This window comes from Danio aesculapii, chromosome 25 (assembly GCF_903798145.1).
Source record: "Danio aesculapii chromosome 25, fDanAes4.1, whole genome shotgun sequence".
NCBI classification, from domain to species: Eukaryota; Metazoa; Chordata; class Actinopteri; order Cypriniformes; family Danionidae; genus Danio; species Danio aesculapii.
Window position 1 is genome coordinate 7,481,020 of NC_079459.1, and position 25,787 is coordinate 7,506,806.

Genomic DNA, 25,787 nt, shown 5'->3' on the forward strand with positions numbered 1-25,787 from the left:
TTACACATTATATATATTATTTACATAATGCTGTCAGCATATTATAACAACTCATCTCCCAGTGATAAGCACAGTTATTCGGCAAAATTAACGTTAATGTGAGCGGCGTTCATCTGACAGGTCCATTTGCGATAGCACTCTCCCAATGAATATTGGATAAGACGAAATAACCAAGCATTCCAGCCCCAAATATACAATCTCATTGAAGCTCCAAGTGATTTTACAAGAGAGAAGTTAAAGATCTACAAGTCTTTGGATGCCAACAATGTTCTGTGTGGTCATGTGCAAGAAATAATGCTCCATGATGACCAGATTCATCACTAAGAAGAGCTAAAAACCAAGGTTCTGCTTTAGCGAAAGACAAGGAAAGAAGACGGAGTTAACGTTATACAAAGCCTTGGTAATTAATCACCAACACGCAAAACGACAGCATTCTGACAGAGAACTGCACCTGTACGGCAGGGTATGTGAACCTACACATAGAGGTAAAGTTGGTTTTATATTCGCACATTCGGACTTTCTCCTTAATAATATAATTTCATAAAAGTATTATTTGCAAACTCTAAATAGCGAAATATTATTAGCAGCCAATGACTATCAAAGTACAACATTGTTTACTGTCAAATAAACAGTCTTAATGTTGTTTTCAAGTCACACCTGCAGGTTATTTCAGCATTCAGTGTCCGCAGTTTAATTAACCATATGTGACTGTTTTTGCTGAAATCATTGCTGCAATCAAAAATGAGTAATGTGTATGATTCAGCATAGTGTGAACTTACCTGATATAACACGAGAACTACAGAGTCCAACATTTCTAATTAGGTCGTCAAATACCGTAAAATAACAGACGTTAAATTATAGAAATGTACCGTAAAATAACAGATGTTAAATTACAGAAATTTACCATAAAATAACAGACCTTAAATTACACAAATTTACCGAAAAATAACAGATGTGAAATTACAGAAATTCACCGTAAAATAAAACGTTAATTTACAGAAATTCACCAGAAATTTAAATTTAAGGATATTTCTGTAATTTAATGTTCGTTATTTTGCAGTAAATTTCTGTAATTTAATGTTTGTTATTTTACGGTACATTTCTATAATTTAATGTCTGTTATTTTACGGTACACTTCTATAGACCAATTACCAACCTACGTCACACATGATGTCACACGGGTCCTCGGTTGCAAAAAAAAAACACAGGCTGCAATAGTAAAGATGTCGTGTTGTGCGGTAGGATGCCAAATTGCAAAGTCCAAAAATAGAAAACTTAACTTTTACCATACACCACACTGCTTTAGTGCTAACTGTTAGTGCTAACGTTTTTTTTTTCCCGGCCCCCTGAGTTTTACTGTTTTTTTTTTACAGTGCAGTACTGGTATCGATATAATTTGTGTTTTTCAAAATTGCTTCTGATAAAACAATAGGAGAATGTATGCGTAATTCTAGAATCGCCTAAATGATGACAGAACTTCCATTGTGGTGTGATCAAACCCTGCAGGACACTCTTGTATAAGATTTCTCACCAAACAAAATCAAGTTGATGACACCTTAAAGAGATTCCCTTTTATTGTATTTTAACATCATAAATCTATGACACTTACGCACATGCATTTTACAGTGAAATTGATGTGGAATTATATAACATTACTAGACATTCAATCATCGAAGACTTCGACCAGAGAACATTCTCAAAGCCCGAGACGACTTTACGTAATCAACTCTCATCCAGTAGAAGATTGCGAATCGCTCACGACAGTCTTCATGACAATCTTACATACGAGAACTCGATTAAATACAAGCAGAAAACATACCAACCCAAACCAAACATTCAGTATTTGGCGAAATAACAAGAGATGTTTATACAAAAATGAACACTACAGGTGGAGTAGAGTTAGTTACGGTCAAATCAATGCACATATTGCATCATATACAATGACGAACAATATAAACGTGGGTCAATAACTGAATTAGTTTCTTGTAAAAACATTCTTAAGCCACAGTCACACTGGACTTTTCGCCCCATAGACTTCCATTCATACGCATGCGAATGCGTCAGACCGGAAACGACAAGTTTTGCAGTTCACTGCGTTGCAAAGTGACTGCGTGAAACCAATCGAGGATCAAACATGACCTCTCTGAGTCTGTACAGAAATTTAAAATATGGACCAATCACTCGCTTTTTAAAATGTCTAATCATCTTGCTTAATCCCGCCCCTTTTCGCAGCACTGTATGACAGAATTTTCATGCTCAAACTCTAGTGTGACCATGGTATTAATCTCTAAACCCCTCAGACATCAGGATGGTGTCCTCATATCATAGTTATTGCTTTTTTTATTAAACCTACTATCATTAATTGCACACATAATAATGATCTCTGTACATAAAAAACAACAAAAACAATAAAAGAGAAGGAAAAAACCCACTAGACTTTAGTCAGAGTAGTAAGAAATAAGCTATTCTTGTATAACAAAATGTCCGGCCTGTGTTTACAACATTTCTGTGTATTATTATAAAATCTGATATCATCAATACCCTCAAAATGTAAAATGTCCTGTTAAAATATCTGCCCTGTCATCACAATACAGATATTGTACTACAAAAACAGTGATTTAAATTTCCCAGGATATAATTATTATATCATGGACAGTATACAGTATGTTACTGTAAATTTATATATAATACAGATGATAGGAAGTAAAAATAGACATATTGCAATAAATCCCTGAGGATTTTTTTTTTTGAAAGGAAAGAAATACAAGGCTAAATAGGATGTGTTCATCCTGTAGTAAGTCTTGTGTTTGTTTGTGTGTGTGTGTGTTATCTACATGTTTCGCATTAGTGTTCCTGCGTTTCCTATATCCACTGTCCTTATTTCACAATATGACCAGTTTAGATCATCAGGTCTGTGAAGTCTTCCTTCTGGAATCCTTTCTGTAAAACACAAAGTGAACAAAACAACATGAGTGAATGATGCTTTTATTTGTACCGGTTAGCAAACTGGCTAACGTCCCAGATTCACTCTTTTTTCTATGGTGTGTTTGAACTTGCACTGAAGGAAATCACCTGAAATCCTCATGTCAGGGTGTGGTTCAACCTCTACCTTCAATACCAACTCATTTTGAGTGTTTGAATTTGTATTTGAAAAAAAAAAAAAAGATGACTAAATAAGCAAGCTATTCCTGGTTTGATTATCAGTCTTAAAGTTTATTAAACACACACGTGTTTTGTGAACGTGTGTGTGTGTGGCTTTTTAAACAGCCATCAAATAACTGGAAAATGTCTAGAGGGCAGGGCGGAATGACAGTAACTATGAAGTACAACTGCAAAACATAAACAGAGACACATTCTGGGGTGGGTCTGGAAATAAAAGAAAAGGTTACATTAAATGTTGGAGGTCGACCTTCAATTTCTTAAAGGGTTAGTTCACCCAAAACTGAAAATTGTGGAACCTTTTACTTAACAATTGACTTTCGTTCTTCTGTTAAACTCAAAATATCTTCTTTTGTGTTCAACAGAAGAAAGAATCTCATATAGGTTTGGAGCCACTTAAGGGAGAGTAAATATTGAGTAAGTCCAGGGTGCAAATTACAGAGATAATAATTACAAATTATTATCGGCCCGGACAGAATTGCCGGGAAAAACATGCAACAAACCCAATGGATCATGGAAACAAACACATACTGTACGACCCTTGCTGTGCGGAGTCTCACCCAGTCATTGGGTCTCACAGCTTGGCAGGTCTGCCTTGCCTTCGGAAAGCACGTGCTCTCATGAATAATTAAGAAGCAGGGCCTTCTCACAAGATAAGAAAACTCAGCTATGAATAATAATGAGAAACCGACGCATCATCACATCCACTTTTGATGGATTTTGATCCCGCCAAAAAATTATTTTAAACCCAGAAGATGAAATTAGCTGACAAAAGCTCAAAATGATCCAGTTTTCCCCACAATTAAAGCTGACAGGTGCTAACGTTGTATAAACTGATGCTCATCACACACAAATCTATTAAAGTCTCAAAGTACTCCAAGGTGTCTTGAACCTTTAAATCGGATTTGACCAATAGTATCTTGCTAAAAAAAAATGACCAGAGAGTTTCGATGATTGACTTATTTAAATCTTGGCTCTTCTGCTCTTACATCTTGTACTAAGATCGACCAGAAATGAAAAGTTGTTATTCTCTAGGTCGATTTGGCAAGGAACTATACTCACATTCTGGCATAATAATCAAGGAACTTTATTCACGTACCATGACACAATAGCTACGTTTCCATCCACCTATTTTTATGCGCATTTTGGATATGCGCATAAAAAAAAACATATGCGCATAACTGAGTAGGATAAATTTTTTATTTAATAAGAAAAAATGCGCATGAACTACGATTGAAACACTTGTACCGAACAAATTCTAGAATGCGCATTAAAAAAGTTGTGTGATTTTGTTATAAGAGATCATGTGATGATAAAAATGTGCGAATGGATACACCAGCAGGATGAGCACATCGTAAAACACCTGAAATGTTGTTTTAGTCATTCTAAAACGCCTTAACCATTTCAGTATTAGTGTTATTATATTATTAATGACCTCCAGAATTAAGAGCGTCTGTGCTCCGCGTCTCACACCTTCAAACGCCACCTCACATTCACTGCGTATCAGGATTGCCTTCTGAGGCGCAACTCATTTATTAAAAGAAGAAAAGATTCATGCAGCTTCTCCTACCTCTGCAATTTATACTGTTGATATTTGAGAGTAGGAACGTAGATTGACTGGCAAATCGAGAGCTTTGCCTTTTGGCTCAGCTCCTTTTGTACCACAACGGACTGGTACATCGATTGCATTACTGCTGCCGCTGCACCGATCCGCCTGTCAATCTCACACCCAATCCTTCCCTCACTCGTGAACAAAAACCCCAAGATACTTGAACTCCTCCACCTGGACTTTCCTCCAACCTATAGATGGCAAACCACCTTTTTCCAGTGGAGCACTATGGCCTTGGACTTGGAGGTGCCGATTAGCAATATTTACCTAGAGAATAGCAACTTTTCATTTTCCGTCTGTCTTAGTACACGATGTACCTACAGAAGATTTAAGCTTTAGGAAAATAGGAAGCTATAGGAAAATTACTGAAACTTTCACACTTTTTGGAGCAAGATGCTAATGGTCTAATCCGATTCAATGATTTAAGCTGAATGTACTCCGACTAGATTAGGAGATCAGCTGAATGGATTCAAAAATGGTAACATTTAAAATGGTAAAAAAAAAAAACTGTTCAACTCTAGGGGATTTGTAAAACAAGGTTTTGGAAAGAGCATTCCTTTAATCTCTTCAAAGCACAATATATTCTGATTGGCTGTGAAGATTTTATCCCACATAAAAAAAAAATCTTTAATGAAATGAAACCTAATTATTAACATTAGTTTGTGCCGTTCTTAGAACAGCGTAAAAAGTGTGAACAGAAAACAACTTTTCATATCAACTTACCTCTTTGTAGTCTTTGTGTAATTTCTTGTACTGGTACATGTTGCTTAGAACTGTTGCTGCTGCTTTGGCAGCTTTCAGTTTGTTGGGGCTGGAAGAAATTGAAAATCATTATGTTAATATGCAAAATCATTTTGTAATGTTTCTTGTATATGTACATGACTTGAAGTTTTACCTGTTGTCATGAGTGTTTTTAATCTCAGTTAGCTTGCGCAGACCGTCAAAGTAAGTGATGTCTCGTGCGGCCACCATGCTGCTGGTCACCAGGTTGTTTAATGCTCCACAGATGTTCACCACGACGTCGCTTGACGGCTCCTTCTGACGGCCATCAGCGGGCAGTTTGAGCATCAATGTATTTACCACCTTAGTAGCTACAACAAGAGAAATTCAGCACTGGGCTGGCTTTGACACCACAAAAATGTGACCCACTCAAGTTTTGTGGCCAAAGAAGAAAGCCTTACCCATGTCGTTCTTGTCTTTGGCGTGACGAGAGAGGTTTCTGAGGAAGCCGGTGAGAGAACGGAGCTCCAGATCCTTGTCGGTTTTGAGTAGATCCAGAATAACAGGCAGCATCCTATTCTGCTCCAATGCCACACGACTCAAGATGGACGCCCACTACAAAAAACAACAGAATTCAAATAGTTCAAATAAGTTTCAAGAGTTCACATTTAGCTCATTGGTAATAAGCTTGTTTGGCATGCTGTCCCGGAAGAGAGCCCTGAGCTTATAAGATCCTCAAGCCCTGGGCTTCCTCCCATTAGCAGGTCAAAAGGGTAGTTTGAGCTCAGGTAGATCTCGAGAACTCCCCTATTTATTTCTGGCTAATGGCAAATATAAGATGGCCAAGGAGATATACGACTTGTTAAGAGCTCGACTATGATGCCAATTTGTTGCGGGTTTTTGGACTGTGGGAGGAAACCGAAGAACCCGGGAAAACTTGAACGAACAAACTCCGCACAGAAATGTTGACTGGTTTAGTAGGGACTTTAACCAGAGACATTCTCTGTGAGGCAATAGTGCTAATCACTGGGCCACTGTGTCGCCTATCTAGAAAAGAGGGGGTGAGTGGGGTGGATTCTTCAAGCCAAAGATACCAAGAAACTCTGGTTATTTATGGTGAGTTAGGAATCATCTGATTGGTGAATCAGCATAGCTAATGAGGAACCAGTCGTGAACCATCATAAGCACGTAATCCTCTCGAAATTAGTTTATAAATAAACCTCACAGATAGAATTAGTGATCAAAGTGGCAGTCCTTCTGTTGGTGTCAGTTTGACTGTTTCAGCCACAATATTCTTAACCATTGCCCTCTTACCATTAGTTTGCTAAGAGGGAATTAGATGTAAATAGAAATCCCCACCCCTTCTCGATATTCAGTTTCAGTTAGAACTACATATACATACTGAAATAAGTCTCAACAACTTTTGGACTTTAAGATTGTACATCTGCACTAGTGCTAGTGTAATTCCAATCTTAAGCACCACTGATATATATATTTTTAAGTTTAATACTGTAAACATGCTTGCTTTAAAGCAATCTATTGTATAAAGTGCCATGTAAACAAACATTACTCCTTGCAAAGTTTGAGCAAACATCCACATCTAAAATATGAGACACTCTCATAACTGACATTTTCTCACCATTATCAATTTATTTGTACATTTATTGTGGTCCCGAGAAGCTTGAAAAACTTGTATCGACACATTCATGTAATCGCCAGAGAAAATAGTTTTGGGATGATCGCTAACTGTATAATTGCTGCAAACTTCATTTTACTCTTCTCTGTAAACATATTTGTCTTTACCAGAACATGGTACAAGTTTTTTAAAGGTCTTCATGTTACAGCCTATTCAATTAGTAGCTACAGTACAATGCTGTGACATGTTGGTAGGCAGTTCCAAGTGGTTGATAGAGTGGTCTGAATAGTTACTAGTAGTGATGGGAGAAACAAAGCTTTTCAATGATTCAAAACAATTGAACCAATTGCTTCGCAAAATGATTGCTTGTTTCAAATAATCCAAAATACGAGAAACCTGCTGGTCAAAACCATATAAATTCAACACAAACACATTTGGGAATTTGAAAAATGAAATTGTCAATTGAATTTGAAAATGTCAAGTATATTGTTAAGTATAACCTATAAATGCACTTACCTTATCATCTAAATATCATTAAATATTATTCATCTGCATAATATGCCTTCTTTTATGAATGTTCAAGGCTTAAATTTTGTTTATTTCATGGTGGGCTATGTTAAACAGGACAACTATTATACGTTTCCATTACATAAATATCGCATTAAAATGTTTACAGAACTCGTAACACTTCTTTGAGATCAGGTAAAATCTATGTTCAGCAATTTGCCCCCAAGTGGAGAACCATTCAATTTTTTAAACGTTTCAAAACAGTGATAATGAAACAAGGCTCGTTTACTAAAATCATGTGAACTTGGCGATTTAATACACTGATTCAAAACAAATGATTCAGAAAGTTTTCGTAAGCTTCACAAAGCAGTGTTTCAAAGTGAAGTTTATTTATAAACTAATTTCGAGAGGATCACGTGCTTATGATTGTTCTTAGCTGGTCCCGCAGCAGCTCATGATTGATTCTCCAATCAGACGATTGCTAACTCACTTTAAATAACCAGAGATTTCTTATCTCAATATCTTCATCTTGAAGTATCCCCCCCTACCCACCCCAACTCGTCCTCCTTTCTAGATGGGCGACATGGCGGCCCAGTGATTAGCACTGTTGCTTCACAACAAGAATGTCTCTGGTTAAAGTCCCTACTAAACCAGTTGACATTTCAGTGCAGAGTTCTCCCCATGCTTGTGTGGGTTTTCCCCGGGTTCTCCGGTGTCCTGCTACAGCCAAAAAACTCGCAACCTAAGTAAATTGAACATACAAATTGATACTATAGCCAAGCTCTTAGCAATTACACCTCTCCTCTGCCATTCTATATCTGTCATTAGCCAGAAATCGAGACCTACCTGAGCTCAAACTCCCCTCTCGCCCTGCAAACGGGAGGGAGCCCAAGGCTCGAGGATCTCATAAGCTCAAGGCTCTCTCCCGGGACAGCATATCAAACAAGCTTTATAAACAATCATCAGCTAAGTGTGAACTCTTGAACGCAGCCTTTACTAGTTACTAGTATGTAGGGCTGGGCGATTAATCAAATTGAAATCGTGAATGCGATTGAGCAAAGCTGTGATTATTCGAATCTTAAGAAAGCACGGTGTGATTTGAAGTAAATCTCCTTTGAAGGACAGAAGGAACTCTTGCGGAACCACAAACCTGTCCAAAATACTCAAGAAGAAACCCAGTAAATCCCCTGACAAAATAGCGGTTGCTGAATAAACAAGATTTAACTGCTTTAGTTAAATCAGCGTAACTAGTTAAGACTCAACTATGGAATAATCTCACAGAATTTCAGATTCAAAACATTAGTAAAAACGTTATTATATGTTTTAATTTCACATGTAGATTTTACTACAGCCATAATTCATTAAGAAGCGACTTAAACAGCTGTCATTATAATACAATTTCAAAAATATTGTTTTGTCGTAAAAAATGTCGTAAACTCTTCACCATCTAAACACACAAAGGTTTACTAGAATCGGTTTTACTGACAAAATGTGCATGAAAATCAGCCAGATTAAATTCCTAGAATGTTCTGGGTAGTTGAAAGCCACATAACTGAATCTCTTACCCTCTTGTCTCCAGCAGTGATGTTCTGCAAGGCTCCAGCCGCGGCCTCTCGTGTGGTGGAGTTGATCTCACAGCGAGTGAGCACCTGGTTATACAACTCAACTATCTTTGGGTGCCAGAGCCACTCGATGTCTTTGGGTGTCCGTGACACTTCTGTAAATGTGGTGAGGTCCTGATTTTTTCTCTGGAAGATACGACAACAATATTTGCATTACATCTGAAGCTATTAATCAGATGAAAGCCTGTAATGAGCTTATCCTTACTTCTTTGGCTTTCTTGCTGTTATGAGTGAAGCAGCCGATGGCTTCTCCTTTTGAGGAGCTCTGAGAACGACTCGGACCATCTAGACGTGAAACTATAGAGGGTGGAATCTCGCTATACAGCTGATAGGACAGATTCCTCAACACACACACAGAGTTCTCCACACCCTGATAGAAAAACACACAGATAAATTGTCAAATAAAAACACATGGCTTTTAACAATGGAGACAGAAGTACAGTGTGTGTTGCACAATTACCTTCTCTTCCACTTTACTGTCCACCACACATTTCTGAATGTAACCGACCAGAGCGTCTATGAGGCCTTTGGTTTCTCTCATCAGTTGTCTGGTCTTCTCATTTACAGAGCTCATGTTCCTATGAAGAGGGATATTTAAAAGCTTACATCTCTGATTTATTTTGAAATGGAATTCTCAGTGGTAAGTTTCATTTAAAGTGTTTGCTAAAACATGTTCTCATATATTTGCGGAATAGTCTAAAACAGGCTTTTTCCAGGCTTCATTTTCTGTCTGGGCTAGTTTTTGGGTTGAAATAAGACATCGATGAGTTTTCATTCTCAGGTTTTCTAACAGGGATATGGCTAGAGGGCATTATCAATCACTGAAGTTCCTACAGGAACAGGAACAAGTAAAAGGGAACTCAAAAACGTATGCGTGTATGTGTGTTTACCTGAGACAGCCAGTGGTGTTGAAGAAGATGTCAGACTCTGAGGGGCTCAGCTCAATGATGTCCTGGTCTCCGGTTCCCGAGAGGGGAATCAGAATCTTGTCTGTCAATTCAGGAAGAATTTCTCGTGCCAGCCTTTCTTTCAGATTATCCTTAGAGGACAAATTCCAGAGGATACCTACAGGGAATGAAAACAATGAATGAGCAAAAGAGCATGGGAAGCAGATAAGAATTAAAACAAAACCTGTTTCACAAAATCAAACTTTCTCACAAAAATCTTAAAACCTCCTTGACTTTCCTTATGATGTCATTTTCCTAATGTTTAGTGGCGATGTTCTCATAGGACAGATGTTTACTGGAGTTCTTGCATATCCAGACATGCAAAGAGCCGCAAGGACAGACGTAAACCTGACTCACGAATCATCGCTACAGGAGTCCTCTCATTCCACGGCACATGTCGAGACAGCGCTGAGCAATAATTAATGTAGCTCAATGCATTATTAAGCTAACAGTCAACGCCCTGCATAGAACACAGATATACATCTCAATACCAAAGGTCCTCAACCCTGTTCCTGGAGATCTACCTTGAGGCAGAGTTCAGATAATGTTTTAAGCAAAAAAACTGGAAACTTTTAAAGCGCTTTGCCTGTTCATTCTCACAACAACAGCATTTTTTTTGGACTGAACATGCATACTTCTGAAAATGGGTTAAAAAAGTGGAAGGTTTTGAAGGTCAGGTCTGTGTAAATACCCAAAAACAAGAGTCTCTGAAAATAATGATGTCATTTGCACGTGTAATTCAGGGAGGTGTAGATTAAATCAGTGTTTCTCAACCATGTTCCTAGAGGACCACCAACACTGCATGTTTTGGATGTCTCCTTTGTTGGTCACACCCTTTACAGCTCTTTCAGTCTTTGATTAATGAGCTGATGATGAATCAGGTGTGTTTGGTTAAGGAGACATGGAAAATGTGCAGATCTGGTGGTCCTCCAGGAACTTGGTTGAGAAGAACTGGATTAAAGGCAAATGCGAAAAAACAACAATAGTGGAGGATGTGTAGTGTTGTTGGTTAAGTGTTTGTTAACGCTTCAAAGTTTGGATTTACTTCACTTTACAACTAACAACGAAGACACATCATACACACACCAGCACCAAGTCACTTCCTTGCAGGTACTGCTTACTAACAAGGTGAATACTGGGCCAAATACTGGCCTGGCATAGGTAATACAGCGTTTTTGTGTAACGCCAGACCATTTTGAAAATGTTAAGCTTTGCGAAAACACAATGAAAAACCTTTTCCGTTTTTGGCTAGATCATTGTCGTGTAAACTTGGCCTAAACTTGATACCTCCAGACAGATGTGTTTGATCACAGTTGTAACTTAACTCTGCCGAAAGGTAGATCTCTAGAAACTGTGAAGACCTCTGATCTAGACTGATGCTTAAAACCAGTCATAAATGTACAATAGCGATTGATTGTTAAAGCCTGTTGTCCTTAGTATCCTGTTGTGTTCACCTCTCATGATGTAAACATAGGAGTTGCATTGGTGCCGTGACCCAGATGGGAGTGAGATTTTGAAGGGGAAGTGTTATGGATATCTATTTACTGTGCATTCACACCAAAGAGCGTCAAAGTTCGCTCTGGCTGCCCTGGCGGCCTTCACTGCACTGCTGGCGAGAGCGTCAAAATCCGATACATTGATCTCATATTGAAAGGGGCCATTACAGCATATCAGCAAATCACTTACATTCCCCCATAAAAAAAACATGTTTTCTAGTATAAAAATGTTGCGTGCCTTTTATCATTAAGTTCACAGAACTGTGTTCTCTGGAATCCTCTCAAGCGGTGGACTTCTACATTCTGATTGCTTGCCGCCAAACCGCGCCATAGCTTTTACCATAAAGTTGACTTGATTTCAACTCTCCTCGTCGCCAAAGACGTGCCGCGTCGCTCGATCGTTGCTGGCTTCCATTGAAATTCAATGACTTCCAGCTACTTTGACACTGCCTTCGGTCTGAACGCACAGGAAGAGTTGTGCGATAGTTGTAACCTCAGTCCTCTTGCTTCGAGAAGCAAACTAGCGACTGAAGCCTTATTTATACTTCAAGTGATCGATGTGGGCATATCTTGCATGTAGCCAACGCCATTGTAAGCATTTATACTTTTGCGTTCTTTCTGTGCCGCTCAGACAAAAACACTTCTTAAACTCTAGTAGGTGGTGGGGTCTCTATGTTCCACTGTTTCGCGCTTCTTTGTGGGTGTTTTGGGTTTTTTCACAAATATGGAAGTGTTACTGTAGAAGTAGCTCAAACCCACACAAATTCAAGAAAGAGGATGGAACCGGCAAACATTCCACAACTTTAACCATAAAGTAAATAGAAAACCAAAGCGTCCATCTGGAGCTCTTTTGCCATACTTGAGGCTTGTCAAACTCTTTCCACAGGCCTCGATCCACTCCTGTGGCTCTCGGCCACATCATTGATATCAAACTGACCAATCACAGATCTTGCACTCTTCATCGTCATGATCTACATCGTGGACCCAAGACAGAAGTATAACTTGGCTTTAACACTTAAGGGTGCAGTTTTTGAGACTTTTGTTTGAGTTGCCTATCTGGAGATGCTGGTTTGATAAGTAATTTCACATAAGGGCCAACGCTGCTGTCTTTATTATGGTCAGAGTGATTCAACACTTTCTGTAATAGTGCTTCATTTTCTTTTCCATTTCATACCTATACTATTGGCTTTTGGACTTTCTTACCACTGAACCGGCTCTGCTATAATCTAGAATTTTCTTTTTTAGGTAAGGCATTAAGAGAGATTAAGCTCTTAGATCAACATGAACCAACTTGCAAAATCTGTTTTCACCCTCAAACAAATACCTGATCACTTAAATCCACTTTTTTACTGGATTTTGCCCACAAGATGTAAATGTGACCAAACCTTTGGGGTTTTGGTACAACAATAAAGATCTAATTCACTTTTCCACCATTGCCTTTTAAAGGTTCAAGACACTCTAATTAAAAAAATTAACAGATTTGTGTGTGTGTTGAGCATCAGTTAAGATGACGTTAGCCCCTGTCATCTTTAATTGAGGGGAAAACTGGACAATTTTGAGCTTTTGTCAGCAAATTTCATCTTCCGGGTTTAAAATCATTATTGGGGCAGAATCAAAATCTGTGACGTAGCACAAATCTGCTAGTGGAGTGATGATGTGTTGCTTTCTTATTATTATTCATAGCGAGTATTCTTATCCTATGAGAAGAGCCTGCTTCTTAATTATTCATGAAAGCACGTGCTGGGAGACCCAATGACTGGGTGAGACCGGGTCTGTGCACGGCATGGGTTGTATGTATTTGTTTCCAGTATCCATGGGGTTTGTTGCATGTTTTTCCCTATGATTCTGTCAGGGCCAATCAAAGATGTTGGTTTGCAGCAAACATTTTGGTGGGAGAGCTGTACGAGAATTGGAGAACGGCAGACTGTGTTTTATCTGTCGAGTTTGTTACCATTCAGACACATCACCTTTATCCATGCTGCTGTGGTCGCCAAATGTTTAAAATCATCCAGATTAGCGGCAGGGTTAATGGTTGTAATAGACAGGGCGAGAGACCTGCTGCACTGCAATCCACTGTGTCTGCATTCAGACCCGGGGATTGAGGAGGAAAGAAGTCCTCCTCATTTATAGTGTTCATATTAAATTACATACTGTTTATTTCTTTGCATATTAACTTTGTAAACTAAGAAGTCACGGGTCTTTTAATGGTTTGTGTCTCTTTTTGTGAGTCAAATGACAACAGTTGTTCGCTCCCCTCTTTCTCCTGTGCTCTGCCAGCCATGCCCACTCCTACCTCTGCTTGCAGAGCTCCACGTCCATCTCTGAGCATTTTTTGAAAAAATTCTGTGGTAGACTTGAACTGAAAGAGGGGGGTTTCTCGGCCTTTTAATAACTCAATTGTGGTTATACTTCCAAAAAAAACATTAACTAAGATTTGTTCAGAGTTGTAGTTTGGATGAAAAAAGTAAAATAAATAAATGAGAGAGATGTTTGATATTCACTTCATGTTCCCATTATGCCAGATTTCCTTTGATTCAAATCAAACCAATCAACTGTGAAACAACGGGACTGTATTACGCACCTGTGATGTTTTTGCGTAGCTCATCATCTTCTACTTTCAGGGCCTGTATGAGTTTGGGAATCCCGCCGGCTTCAATAAGAGCCACTTTATTCTCCATGTTCTCATAGATGAGGTTTCTGGTGGCGCCGGTTGCGTAGCGCTGCACCTCTTGGTTGTCACTGTTGAAAAGCTGCACCAGTCTAGGAATTCCCTTCAGCTGGTTCACCTGAAAACAACCAAAAAAGCATAAAGATTCTAATCTGATTTTTTTGGACATTTCAGTCAAATGTTTACAGAGATTTCAGCGCATACCTGTTTTTTGGCATCGTTGTTATGGTAACACTCGTGCTGAACGTAGGCGGCGCCCAACATCTGAAGATCTTGATCGGACTGGTCAAGATAGTTGATGGCAGTAGGCATGTCCAAACTGTTAAGTCTAGGAGGAAAAATTTGAGAAAATAAATGTAAAAAAATGTATGATGAAGCTTCGGGAGAAGAATAAATGTGTTAAAAAAGTCTATATATAAAATACTGACAACTTTTGGATATTTCAAATAAGAATATTATTATTTAGGAGTATTTCTTAACAGAAAATGATGTCAGTTTTGTCTTTATTTTATACTTGAGCAAAAATGAGGGTGACACTGTGGCTCAGTGGTAAACACTGTCACCTCACGGCAAGATGGTCACTGGTTCGAGTCCCAGCTTGGGTCAGTTGGCATTTCTGTGTGGAATTTGCATATTCTCCCCATGTTTACGTGGGTTTCCTTGTTTTCCTCGCGGTTAATCTCATTTAAAAGACTGAAACTTGTAATTTGGTCTATTCAAATGTAAAATGAATGTAAATGCAAGACAAAAAACTATTTTGAATTCAAAATATGACTGTTTATTAGAATTTTTGTTTAACTTGTAACACAGATTTCTTCATGTAAACAACATACCTGCAATAAACCATCAAGATCCTCAAACTGTTGGCTTGACAGCCATATTTATTACAATATTTGAATTTCAAAACAGTCAATGCCAATAAAGAAAAAAATGATTTCCATGATGGATTCTAAGTGGACTGCAGAAAAATGCTAAAATACAGCCATTGCAAATATGGAAATTGTAAAATTATAATAATAAAATAATGAATACAAAAAAAATTGCACTCATTGAAAAGTTGTTTTGCTGTGAATTGAGAACATTAAAGTAGAACGAATTTTGTTTAGTCCTCCTTTATATTCAGCCAGTTAAGACAGTCCAGTCTGTTGACATTATTGGGGGACAATGTGGCCCTTTTCTTTTGAATGATGAGAGCAGAATCACAGAATCAGCATATGAATTTTGGTGACTAATTTTGGTGCCACTGGTGCTACGACAATATATGTATGGGTATACACTACCTGACAAAAGCAAAAGTCTTGTCGCCTATCAAATTTTTAGGAACAACAAATAATAATTTGACTTCTAGTTAATCATTTGGTATCAGAAGTGGCTTATATAAAAGGCAAAGGCCTCTAGATTACACTTGTTTTACCAAAATAAAAAATTATTTTGCCTTGATTTTTTTAATCATTTTATTAATACAGTAAGGTCTGGCTTTCCTAAGAAAAATGTCTTGTCACTTAACACAAACAATGTACAGTATATAGTATAAAGTCATGCTGCAGTAGAAAAAAAATTATATTGTGTACGACTCCCATGAGCTTAGAGAACTGCATCCATACATCTCTGCAATGACTCAAATAACTTGAAATGACGAAGAATTGTTCTTGCAGGACTCCCAGAGTTTATCAAGATCCTTTGGATTAATCTTCAATGCCTCCTCCTCCATTTTACCACAGACATGCTCAATAATGTTCATTTCTGGTGACTGGGCTGGCCAATCCTGGAGAACTGTGAGCTTCTTTGCTTTTAGGAATTTTGATGTGGAGGATAAAGAATGAGAAGGAGTGCTATTTTTTTACATATTAATGGCAAATCTAAATATCTTATAACTTTGAAGTGGCCTATTACTTTTTTTCCAGTGCTGTATATGTGCAAGCTTTTCTTCTTATGTAAATATATTCATCTTAAAATAATAAAACAAATATTTAAAAAATAAAACTTAAATAATGACTAATGAATAATTGTTTTTGAAATCCACTCCACACTCAAGCCTATTAATTAAAATACTTTGGCTATATTAGTAGAGCTTTGACAAGAAATTATAGCTAATAGGGTTGAAGAAGCAAGCCATTTCATTGCCAAGTGATTAGCTAGTACTTAACTAGTACTTTTGTCCATTTTAAGTGTCAGCATTAGGTTTTGCTCAACAAGACATTCCTGCATGTGTGTGTGTGCTGCTGCTGCATGTCACTGGAGTGCTAGCAAGTGTGTGTGTTTTTTCCCAGGGTGTGTGAAGTGTGAAGTGGCTGGACTGGTTTGGGTGTGCCTGCACAACAGACTCGCTCTTCACTTTTTACACACATATAGGCAGGGCTGGGCAACATCAAACACACTTACACATGCATATACACACACACACAAACACACACTGTTGGTGCAACATGCATAGATAAGCCAAGTGTGGGCGTGCGTACAGGCTGTTAAATCAAAGCATGAAAGCATTTCTTGATTCAAAGTTCATTTTCGTGTTCACTGTGAGACAAGTAACCATCCATATTTGCACACCAAGTTAGCATTCTTAATGAAAGTAGCACATTTGTAGAGTATTACTTGAGCTGAACTGTGGCATGGCTCAAACAGCTATGGTACGTAATTCAGGGATTTTTTTTTTTTGACCAACAGCAATTGGGAAGCGTTTGCTAAGACTTGTCATCTGTGGTTTGAAACCCGTTATTTGTCTATTTCAAGCACATTAGGCCTGCTTTGAGAGGAGTGTTACACCAATTGCGCGAGCATCCTACTTTACACACATCTTTAAAGTAATTTAAAGGGATAGTTCACCCACAAATTATGATATTTTAAAGATTGTTCCTGTTTCCATTGACTTCCATAGTAGGATAAACAAATACAATAGAAGTCAATGCCCAGCAAGCACACAACATAATAAGACGTTAATATTAGGTGAGATTTGGGTTGTGACGTCAGGTGATCAAAATTCAATGTCTAGCCTACATCTAAGGACAACGTTATTTTGACGTCCAATAATGACGTCAAATTATGTTGATATTTGGTTGATTTTAGGTTTTGTTGGAAAGTGACCAAAGTCCAACGTCTGATCGATGTCATAGTGGTAACGTCCACACAATGTCAAGGTGTAACATGATTAGACATTGATATTTAGTTGATTTTAGGTTTGGACATTGGATATTGCCATTGGCCTGACCTTGGGTTTTGATGTCAACCTGATTTTCATTTCCGAACAAATTCCACAACACCTCGACGTTTGGGTACGTTGGGGTACAACGTCAATATGTTGACATCCTGTGCCTGCATACTGCAACACTCTTCCAAATATCTTCATTTGTGTTCAAAAGAAGAAAAAGAAACTTAAACATGTTTGGAATACCTCAAGTAAATTATGACAGAAATATCATTTTTAGGTAAACTACCCCTTTAAGCAACACAATTTCCTCTTATTTTGAATTTTGATTGCTTTGATTTTAAGTAGTATGACCTAAATCTTTTATTGTGCATAGTATGACTAAATTTAAAGGTACAAACATATAATAATACAGAAGACACTTGATGCTGACTGCTAAAATAAGTTAATGAAAACTAAAAATGCAAACATCTTGGGCATCTACATTGTCAGTAAACAGAATTTACCAGTATTTCCACTGAAAAACGCTTAGAACAACATTGGAATAAAATGCTATAATTTGCTTAGGCAATGTTGGATGTAGACAATTTATTTTGGAAGTATAAAACATCATAGCATTTCTAAACAACAACAAAAAACTTCATGAGGTTTTGTTTGTAATAACTAGAAAATGCCACTTTTTTATTGTTTTTCTTAAAATTCTGGAAAATTTTCTTTCTGTTCATATGTTTTTAGACTGAAAGATATTTTAGATTTGACTTTTAATACAGATTGAAGCTTCAGGTTCTCCTGTTTAAAATGATATATGACACTTGAGGCTGACTGCTAAAATAAAAATAAAACTGCTTTTTAAAAATGCCCATTAGGTGCCCACAAAATAGCTCTAGGTCTTTAAGGGTTAAATATATGAAATATAACACAGCAGTTGTGACAACTTTAGAATAATTCTGTTATCAACACTTAAAGGTGCTTCATTCAGTGAAAGAAAATAAGATTTATCTATGCACTCATCAATAATTAACTCAATAGTTGGACGCCAATCAAACGTTAAGACAAAAAAACAGTGTCTAAGTCTGGTAAAAACTTTATGAGACTTTATGCAACACCCACGTGAATAGAAAGAGAGAACAAAATGATTGCATTATCCTGGATTTTCATTCGACAGCTTTGTAAAACAATGAACATAAACTAGCGAATCAGTTCTATGCATTTTAATTTGATGAGTTATGATTGGTGCTCAACATTTGTAAACAACTGCTTTGCATTGTGAATATAACAACACCCATTGATTTCTTCATGACAACAGTCTACGCACATTTTCCAGCTGCACTGGTTCTACAATATACCAATGCTTTAATAGATTTTTTATAAATCAAAATGGCAACTTTTTTTTTGCTTGATCTTCCAATGAAGTGACAAGACTTCTTTAGCTCTATGCTTTATTCATCCAATCAGCAAAGCAACAGTAATAATAATAATAATAATAATAATAATAATAATAATAAATATAATAATAATTCCTTACATTTAATAAGGATGAATAAGGACATTTAATAACATTACATGCACCACAATAACATTAAGTTCTTTCTTTCCCTAACTTGTTGGAAACATTGCCCCAAATAGATCCAAAATGAACAACATACATATAATCTGCTTCTAAGTAAATTTAAATATGTTACATCTTTAAATGTTGTACAATATTGTTTCAATTACTAAACATTCCACCACAAATGCACTCTAGACTACAAATGCACCACATTTCCACCACAAATTCCACCCTAGAAGTGCATCCGTTGCAGAAAACATATGCCAGAGTAATTGGCGGTTCATTCCACTGTGGCAACCCCTGATAAATCAGGGACTAACCCAAAGGAAAGTGAATGATTAACAAAATCTGCACACCAATTCCTTAAATTTTTATACATAATGCATGATTTTTGTTTATAATATTCAGCAGCAACCCCAAAGGTACAGAATAATGTAAAATAAATGTGACTCTGAACAACTAAACTAGATGTTCATTCATTGATTAATTCATTATCCTTTGGTTTAGTACCTGATTATCACTATTTCGGCATATGTTTTATGCAGCGGATGTCCTTCCAGCCGCAACCCAGTACTGAGAAACACCCATATACACACACTCTTACACTATGGCCAAGTTGGTTCATTTAATCTACCTATAACGTATTTTTTTGGACTGTGGGGGAAACCGGAGCACCCAGAGGAAACCCACACCAACACGGAGAGAACATGCAAACTCCACACAGAAACGCCAACAAGCCCACCCGGGACTCGAACTAGTGACCTTCTTGATGTAAGACGACAGTGCTAACCGCTGAGCCACTGTGCCACCAGAGATACAGTAAGTGAAATTGAGATGTATAAGTCCTTGTTGGGTGAACTAACACTTTAAGGTCCAATCCCAATTCTACCCCTTAGCCCTACCCTTCGTTTTGCGCGTTCATGTGAAGGGGTAGGGGTGTCCCAGTTCTCTAGTTTGAAGGCGTAGGGCTAAGGGGAAAGGATAGACACCCCATTCAAATGGAGATTTTCCAGGACCATACTCGAAACCAAGGGGTAAGAAAATTTCCCAGAATACTCCAGCTACAACAGCAACATGGCTGCACACGGAAGTCAGGAGATCGCAAATTAGTATTTTTTGTCATTAGTACGAATATTGACAACAAACAAGCACGTTTTAATATATTCATAACAGCGCTTGTGTTTTATCGTCATGCTTTAAAAAAAATGCTAAAATAAAAACCACTAAATTTCTATAATCCATAATAATATCTCCTGTATAGCAGTCCCACAACATTCTGTCACTCGATGGCACTCGAATACCCTGTCAGAAAAGTCTAGTGGCTGGGAATGAGCTTTTTACAGTGTCTGCTATAACGCTAATGTTGTTTTGGTGTGTTTACATAGATGAATATGGCCACTGTGTAAGTGCACAGTACATTACGATCTTATTGCCACATTATAACATTATGATAAGATGATGTATGCCTTCAGTGATTTGCTGAAGATAAATACCAAAGAGTAACACAACTGGAATACAGCAGTCGTGATCGTCTGATCTCATATGAAGCAAGAGATCGCGATGACATATGATGATGTGTGCAGGTGCTGTAGTGCTGTCCTATTTCTTAGGGGTAAATTTTGAAGCCCTTCCCCTTCACATTCTGTTTCAAGGGCCAAGGGGAAGGGGTAGGGGTACAAAAATAGAATTGGGCCTAAGATTTAAACATGAACCTATTTGGATGAATAGAAATCAAAGGAAATGAAAAGTCTTCTTACCCGCTCAGATTGCCCATGCTGCCAGTCATGTCCATGCCATCGAACACGTCCTTGCCTCTCCCAACACTATGCATGCTCCTGACGGAGCCAGCACGCGACAGCCTCCCCTGCTGCCCCATGTACAGGTTCCCCTGGGAGCCGCTGAATCCCCCGCCACTTCCGAACATGCCAGACTGCACACTGGACGTACGAAGGGTTTGCCGATTGTTAATGCGGCTGATGGTGCGGTGAGCTGGGCCTTTGAAGGACTGTCGGCTCACATAAACCTCCTGCTCCACAGCACCTCCACCACCTCCACCACCACTTGTAGCAAGCGTCCCACTGAGGGAGCGTTTCATGGTCGGCAGTGTCATGGAGCTGACCTGCTGCTGCGCACTTTCAAATCCATTCATTTTTGAGTTGGAGTACAGAGACTGGCGTGGGTAAGTGTTGGCGGTGTAGCCATTGCTCAAGCTCTGCTGTGTATAAGTGGCGTCGCGTTCTGAAACCATGCTGCCGTCGCTGTCTTCCGCAGCCACCCAAGAAGAAACAACCTGCTGAGGTATGGCTGACATGCGCATGGAGTGCATGGATAAGGTCTCTGGGTCGCCCCCCATTCGGCTGAGGGAACGGGTCACTTTGTTGACCTGCTGCTGTTGAACTTGGCCGCCACTAATTTGATAACCGCCACTCTGATACCCGCCGCCCCCATAGTTACCGCTAGCAAACTCTTCATGGTAATATGAGCCACCGCCGCCGCCACCACCTCCACCTCCTGCTGTGTAACTCATTTTGGCTCTTGGGGTGAACTCAACGGCAGAGCGGGAAGAAAAACCACCGCTTAAGTACTGGGATGGACGCTGGGCCTAATAGGAGAAGAAAATTAAATATTGAATTCTTATATAATGCAATTATACATACAGTAGAAGGACAAAAATGTAATACATTTGTCCACTAATGAGAGCTGAAACAACACTATTCTTGAGGATTTTTGGGGTGGTGTGGGGGGGGGGGGCAGCTTAATTATTTAATCCACTTTATCTTCAATCCACTTGAATTTGTCAAATCTAATAAGTTAACTTAATTCATTCATGTTGTCCCAACTTAAATTGGTTGTGTGGAACTAAGCATTTTTTACAGTCTATATAAAAATCAGGTAATTAAATGGGCGGTACACCCAAAAATGAAAATCCTGCCATCCTTTACTCACCCTTTACTTGTTCATCAACCATATTTAAGTTAGTTACTGGCACCAACTGACCTCCATTGTTTTTTTTAAACTATGAAAGTCAATGGGTGCCAGTAGCATTCCTCAAAATATCTTCTTTTGTGTTCAACAAGGGAAAGAAACTCATAAAGGCTTAAAAAACACATGAGGGAGAATAACGATTTCATTTTCAGATAAACTGTGCCTTTAAGGGCGTACTCACACTATGTACAGTTGCCTTGAACTGGGCCGAAGCACGCTTGACCTCCCTCCCTCAAATTTCTCTTGCGATCGCAATTCGCACCCGCTGTTCTCGCATAAACCCACCAGAGGCCACTGTCTGTCTGAATGACTGGATGACTGACTGGCCGGCTGACCAATCGACAGACCCACTCTCCTCCTTCTCTAAACTCAACCAATTTTATCGATTGACCCGCCCACCCACTTACTTCCCTAAAACCCAACCAACGATTTACAAAAGCCATCCAGAAAAGAAAAGCCCTTGTCTGATTTTTACCACGTTTTCGGACTTTACCACATTCTCACCCTGTTATTCACTTGTCCAATTAATTTTTTGGATTCTGTTTCTGTCTTACCTGATTTCTGGAACCGTTCTCCCCAGTACTCGAACCCCGTCGTCGTGGTCATCTCCTCTCTGCGTCTCAAGTCCGCCCACGTACACGACGAGCTAACTGGACAAACTAGTTGCGGCAGGAAAGCCCTTCACACGGGGTAAGCTGTTAGCCGGTAAGCGCAAAAAGGAACGGCGTCACACCGCCCTGTAGCGTTTGTTTAAAAAAAAAATGAAATGCAGCCATATGTACCCCGGCTACAAAATTAGCGGTCTCCAGAAGTGTCCGCGGGACTACCTTTTCAGAATGAGCCCGTGTTGGATTTTAGTGGATTGGGATGCAGCGATACGCAGTCAAATATTTCGAGGATCAGCCACTTTTGACGCTCATAAACAATCATAAAGTCCTCGTGCTGCAGGAATTAGGAGGTTTGCTAAAAGTGCAGCTGTCATGCAGTGAGAAGTTTGCATCTTTAATAATCTATGACAGGTTGCGTTCATTGAACAGTACGAATGATTAATAAACACATATGAAACAGTCCCTTAAACGTCACGTCTCGTCTTCAGTTTCGAGCTCAGGCGTAGATAGCATAAGTGTGAGTACGCCCTAAGTTACCTTTAAAAGGTGATAATTGCATTGCTTTGGTAACACTTTATAAAAGGGTACAATTCTGTCTATTAATAAACTATTAACCTAAGACTTTCGGCTGAATAAAGTATTAATTTGTTGCTTATTGATAGTTAGTAAGGTTTAGGTATTGGGTAGGATTAAAAAAGATTATACGTTTTAAGTACTAACAAACAGCCAATAAACTAATAATAAGCAGTGGATAATAGTGGGATTTGGCACTTAATTAAAGCTTTGCCATTATTTGTAAATAACTTCACTAATTTACTTAATTTCTGATCACTTTTATTGTAATACAGTTCATTGAATTGTATGTTTAATACACTTAATTTAGGTGCCACTCAATAGAAACATAACAGCAAATGACACTCAGAGATTTTTCAACTTGTGACTTTTCGTATGGGGTTGATGGTTCATGCTGACCTGTGAAATGTCACACTTAACTACCACAATCTGCATTACTCACTCATTTTTCAGTATTTGGACAAGATACACACCCATGCAGTCACATCACACATAAAAAAAAGATTTCTTTAACTTGGCTTAATTGGTTCTATGTCTTCAAAACAAGTATTACTTCGATAAAGAAAGTGTCTTACCATCATTTGTCGGCCAGACGAGTTGACAAAAGATTTCGAGCTGAAATTCGGGTTAAAGTTTTGTCCCACTGTTGAATATTTTGTCATTGTTGAGTAATTACCAGACTCTACAATAAAAAGAAGAAAATACAGATCATGTATATGAGAAGATTTAGAGTGAGTAACCCTCGCAATGAACTTTCTCAATGTGGCTTCACATTCTACACATTTCTGAACCCAAGCGTCACACAGAACAGCACAGATATAATGCATTTAATGAACCCATTAACAAACAAGCTGTTTTGTTTCACATCTTTAGATCTGTTTATGATGCTTTTGTGCGCAACCATGCATGTTTGATCTTCAAATGCCACAATTAAGCCAAACAAATGTCATTTATCATCAATCTAATAGTGTTTATGATATTTTAAAAGAAGGTTTGTGATTATCAAATGTGCGTGTTTGTTTTTAAATGGACATATTTATCAAATAAATTTGTTCAGTTGTGTTTATTATGGCTTTATAAGACTTTTAAGAAAACAAGTTTGCTCTTTGCTTGAACAATTAAACAAATATCGTGTTGTTGTTTTACTTTAGACTTGTTTATGATGCCTTTGTTTGCAAGCCTGTACACAAACATGCATGTTTGTTCTTTGGTGGGACTACTAAACAAAACAATTGCTGTTTATCATCAATCTAGTTTATGATATATTAAAGCAAATTTGTGATCATAACATGTGCATGTTTGTTATTTAAATGAACAAATACATTTGTCAATTTGTGTTTATTATAGCTTTGTAAGTAAACATGTTGTCACCTTGGAATTATAAAGTTCTATCTGCGTTCTGGATGATTTTGAGATATTGAGGTTAAAAGTTTTTGCATTCCATATAGCCAACAATATGCTTGTAACATTTGTTTTTTAAATAAAAAGTCTTGATAGAATGTCAGATAGAACCTTATAATTCTAAGGTGACGAAGTTTATTCTTTGCTTGATCAATTAAACAAATATACAAGTCTGTACACAAACATGCATGTTTGTTCTTTGATGTGACTATTAAACAAAACAAGTGTAGTTTATCATCAATCTAATGTTTATGAGATTTTTACAGCAAGTTTGTGATCATCAAATACGCATGTTTGTTTTTAAATGGAAACATTTATCAAATAAACTGGTTCAGTTGTGTTTATTATAGCTTTGTAAGATTTTTAAGTAAACAAGTTTGTTCTTCACTTGAACAACTAAACAAATATATTGTTGTTGTTTTACTTTAGTCTTATGTTGCCTTTGTGTACAAGTCTGTACACAAACATGCATGTTTATTCTTTGATGCGACTACTAAACAAAACAAGTGCTATCATCATTCTAGTAATGTTTATGATATTTTTAAAGCAAGTTTGTGATCATCAAAAGAGCATGTTTGTTATTTGATTGATTAAAAACATTTGTTCAGTTGTGTTTATTATAGCTTTGTAAGATTAAGTAAACAAGTTTGCTCTTTGCTTGAACAATTAAACAAATATGTTGTTGTTTCACTTCAGTCTTATAATGAATCTGTATGCAAGTCTGTACACAAACATGCATGTTTGTCCTTTAAATGCAACAATTAAGCAAAACAAATGTTGTTTAACATCAATCTAGTAATGTTTGTGATATTTTTGTTATTGTGATATAACTTTGTTATCATCACATGTGCGTGTTTGTTATGTAATTGATTAAATAACTGTGTTCAGTTGTGTTTATTAAAGCTTTGTAAGATTTTTAAGTAAACAAGTTTGTTCTTGGCTTGAACAGTAAACAAATATATTGTGTTGTTTTACTATAGCCTTGCTTATGATGCCTTTGAATGCAAGTCTGTACACAAACATGCATGCTTATTCTTTATTAAACAAAACAAGTCTTGTTTTACTTTATTTATGTTGATGTGGCTTTGTGTGCGAGTTAAAAGTTAAACAAATGTGTTTGTATTTTACTTAAAGGGATATTTCACTCCAAAAAAGGAAATTA

At 37.8% G+C, this 25,787-nt stretch overlaps 1 protein-coding gene across 2 annotated transcripts in view; it reads right to left on the reverse strand.

Moving 5' to 3' along the window:
* Positions 1-1,556: 1,556 nt before the first annotated feature.
* pkp3a (plakophilin 3a) overlaps positions 1,557-25,787 on the reverse strand; it is a 34,000-nt gene continuing 9,769 nt past the window's right edge. For both annotated transcript variants that reach the window (XM_056452150.1, XM_056452149.1), the window contains exons 2-13: positions 23,800-23,906; positions 20,816-21,660; positions 14,569-14,692; positions 14,278-14,482; positions 10,144-10,318; positions 9,714-9,831; positions 9,459-9,623; positions 9,197-9,379; positions 5,950-6,103; positions 5,664-5,859; positions 5,492-5,579; positions 1,557-2,940 (exon numbers count right to left, since the gene is read on the reverse strand). In XM_056452150.1, the coding sequence (XP_056308125.1) occupies positions 2,899-2,940; positions 5,492-5,579; positions 5,664-5,859; positions 5,950-6,103; positions 9,197-9,379; positions 9,459-9,623; positions 9,714-9,831; positions 10,144-10,318; positions 14,278-14,482; positions 14,569-14,692; positions 20,816-21,660; positions 23,800-23,886 (2,382 nt within the window). In that variant the 5' untranslated portion in view covers positions 23,887-23,906 and the 3' untranslated portion in view covers positions 1,557-2,898. The remainder of the gene's footprint in view (positions 2,941-5,491; positions 5,580-5,663; positions 5,860-5,949; positions 6,104-9,196; positions 9,380-9,458; positions 9,624-9,713; positions 9,832-10,143; positions 10,319-14,277; positions 14,483-14,568; positions 14,693-20,815; positions 21,661-23,799; positions 23,907-25,787) is intronic.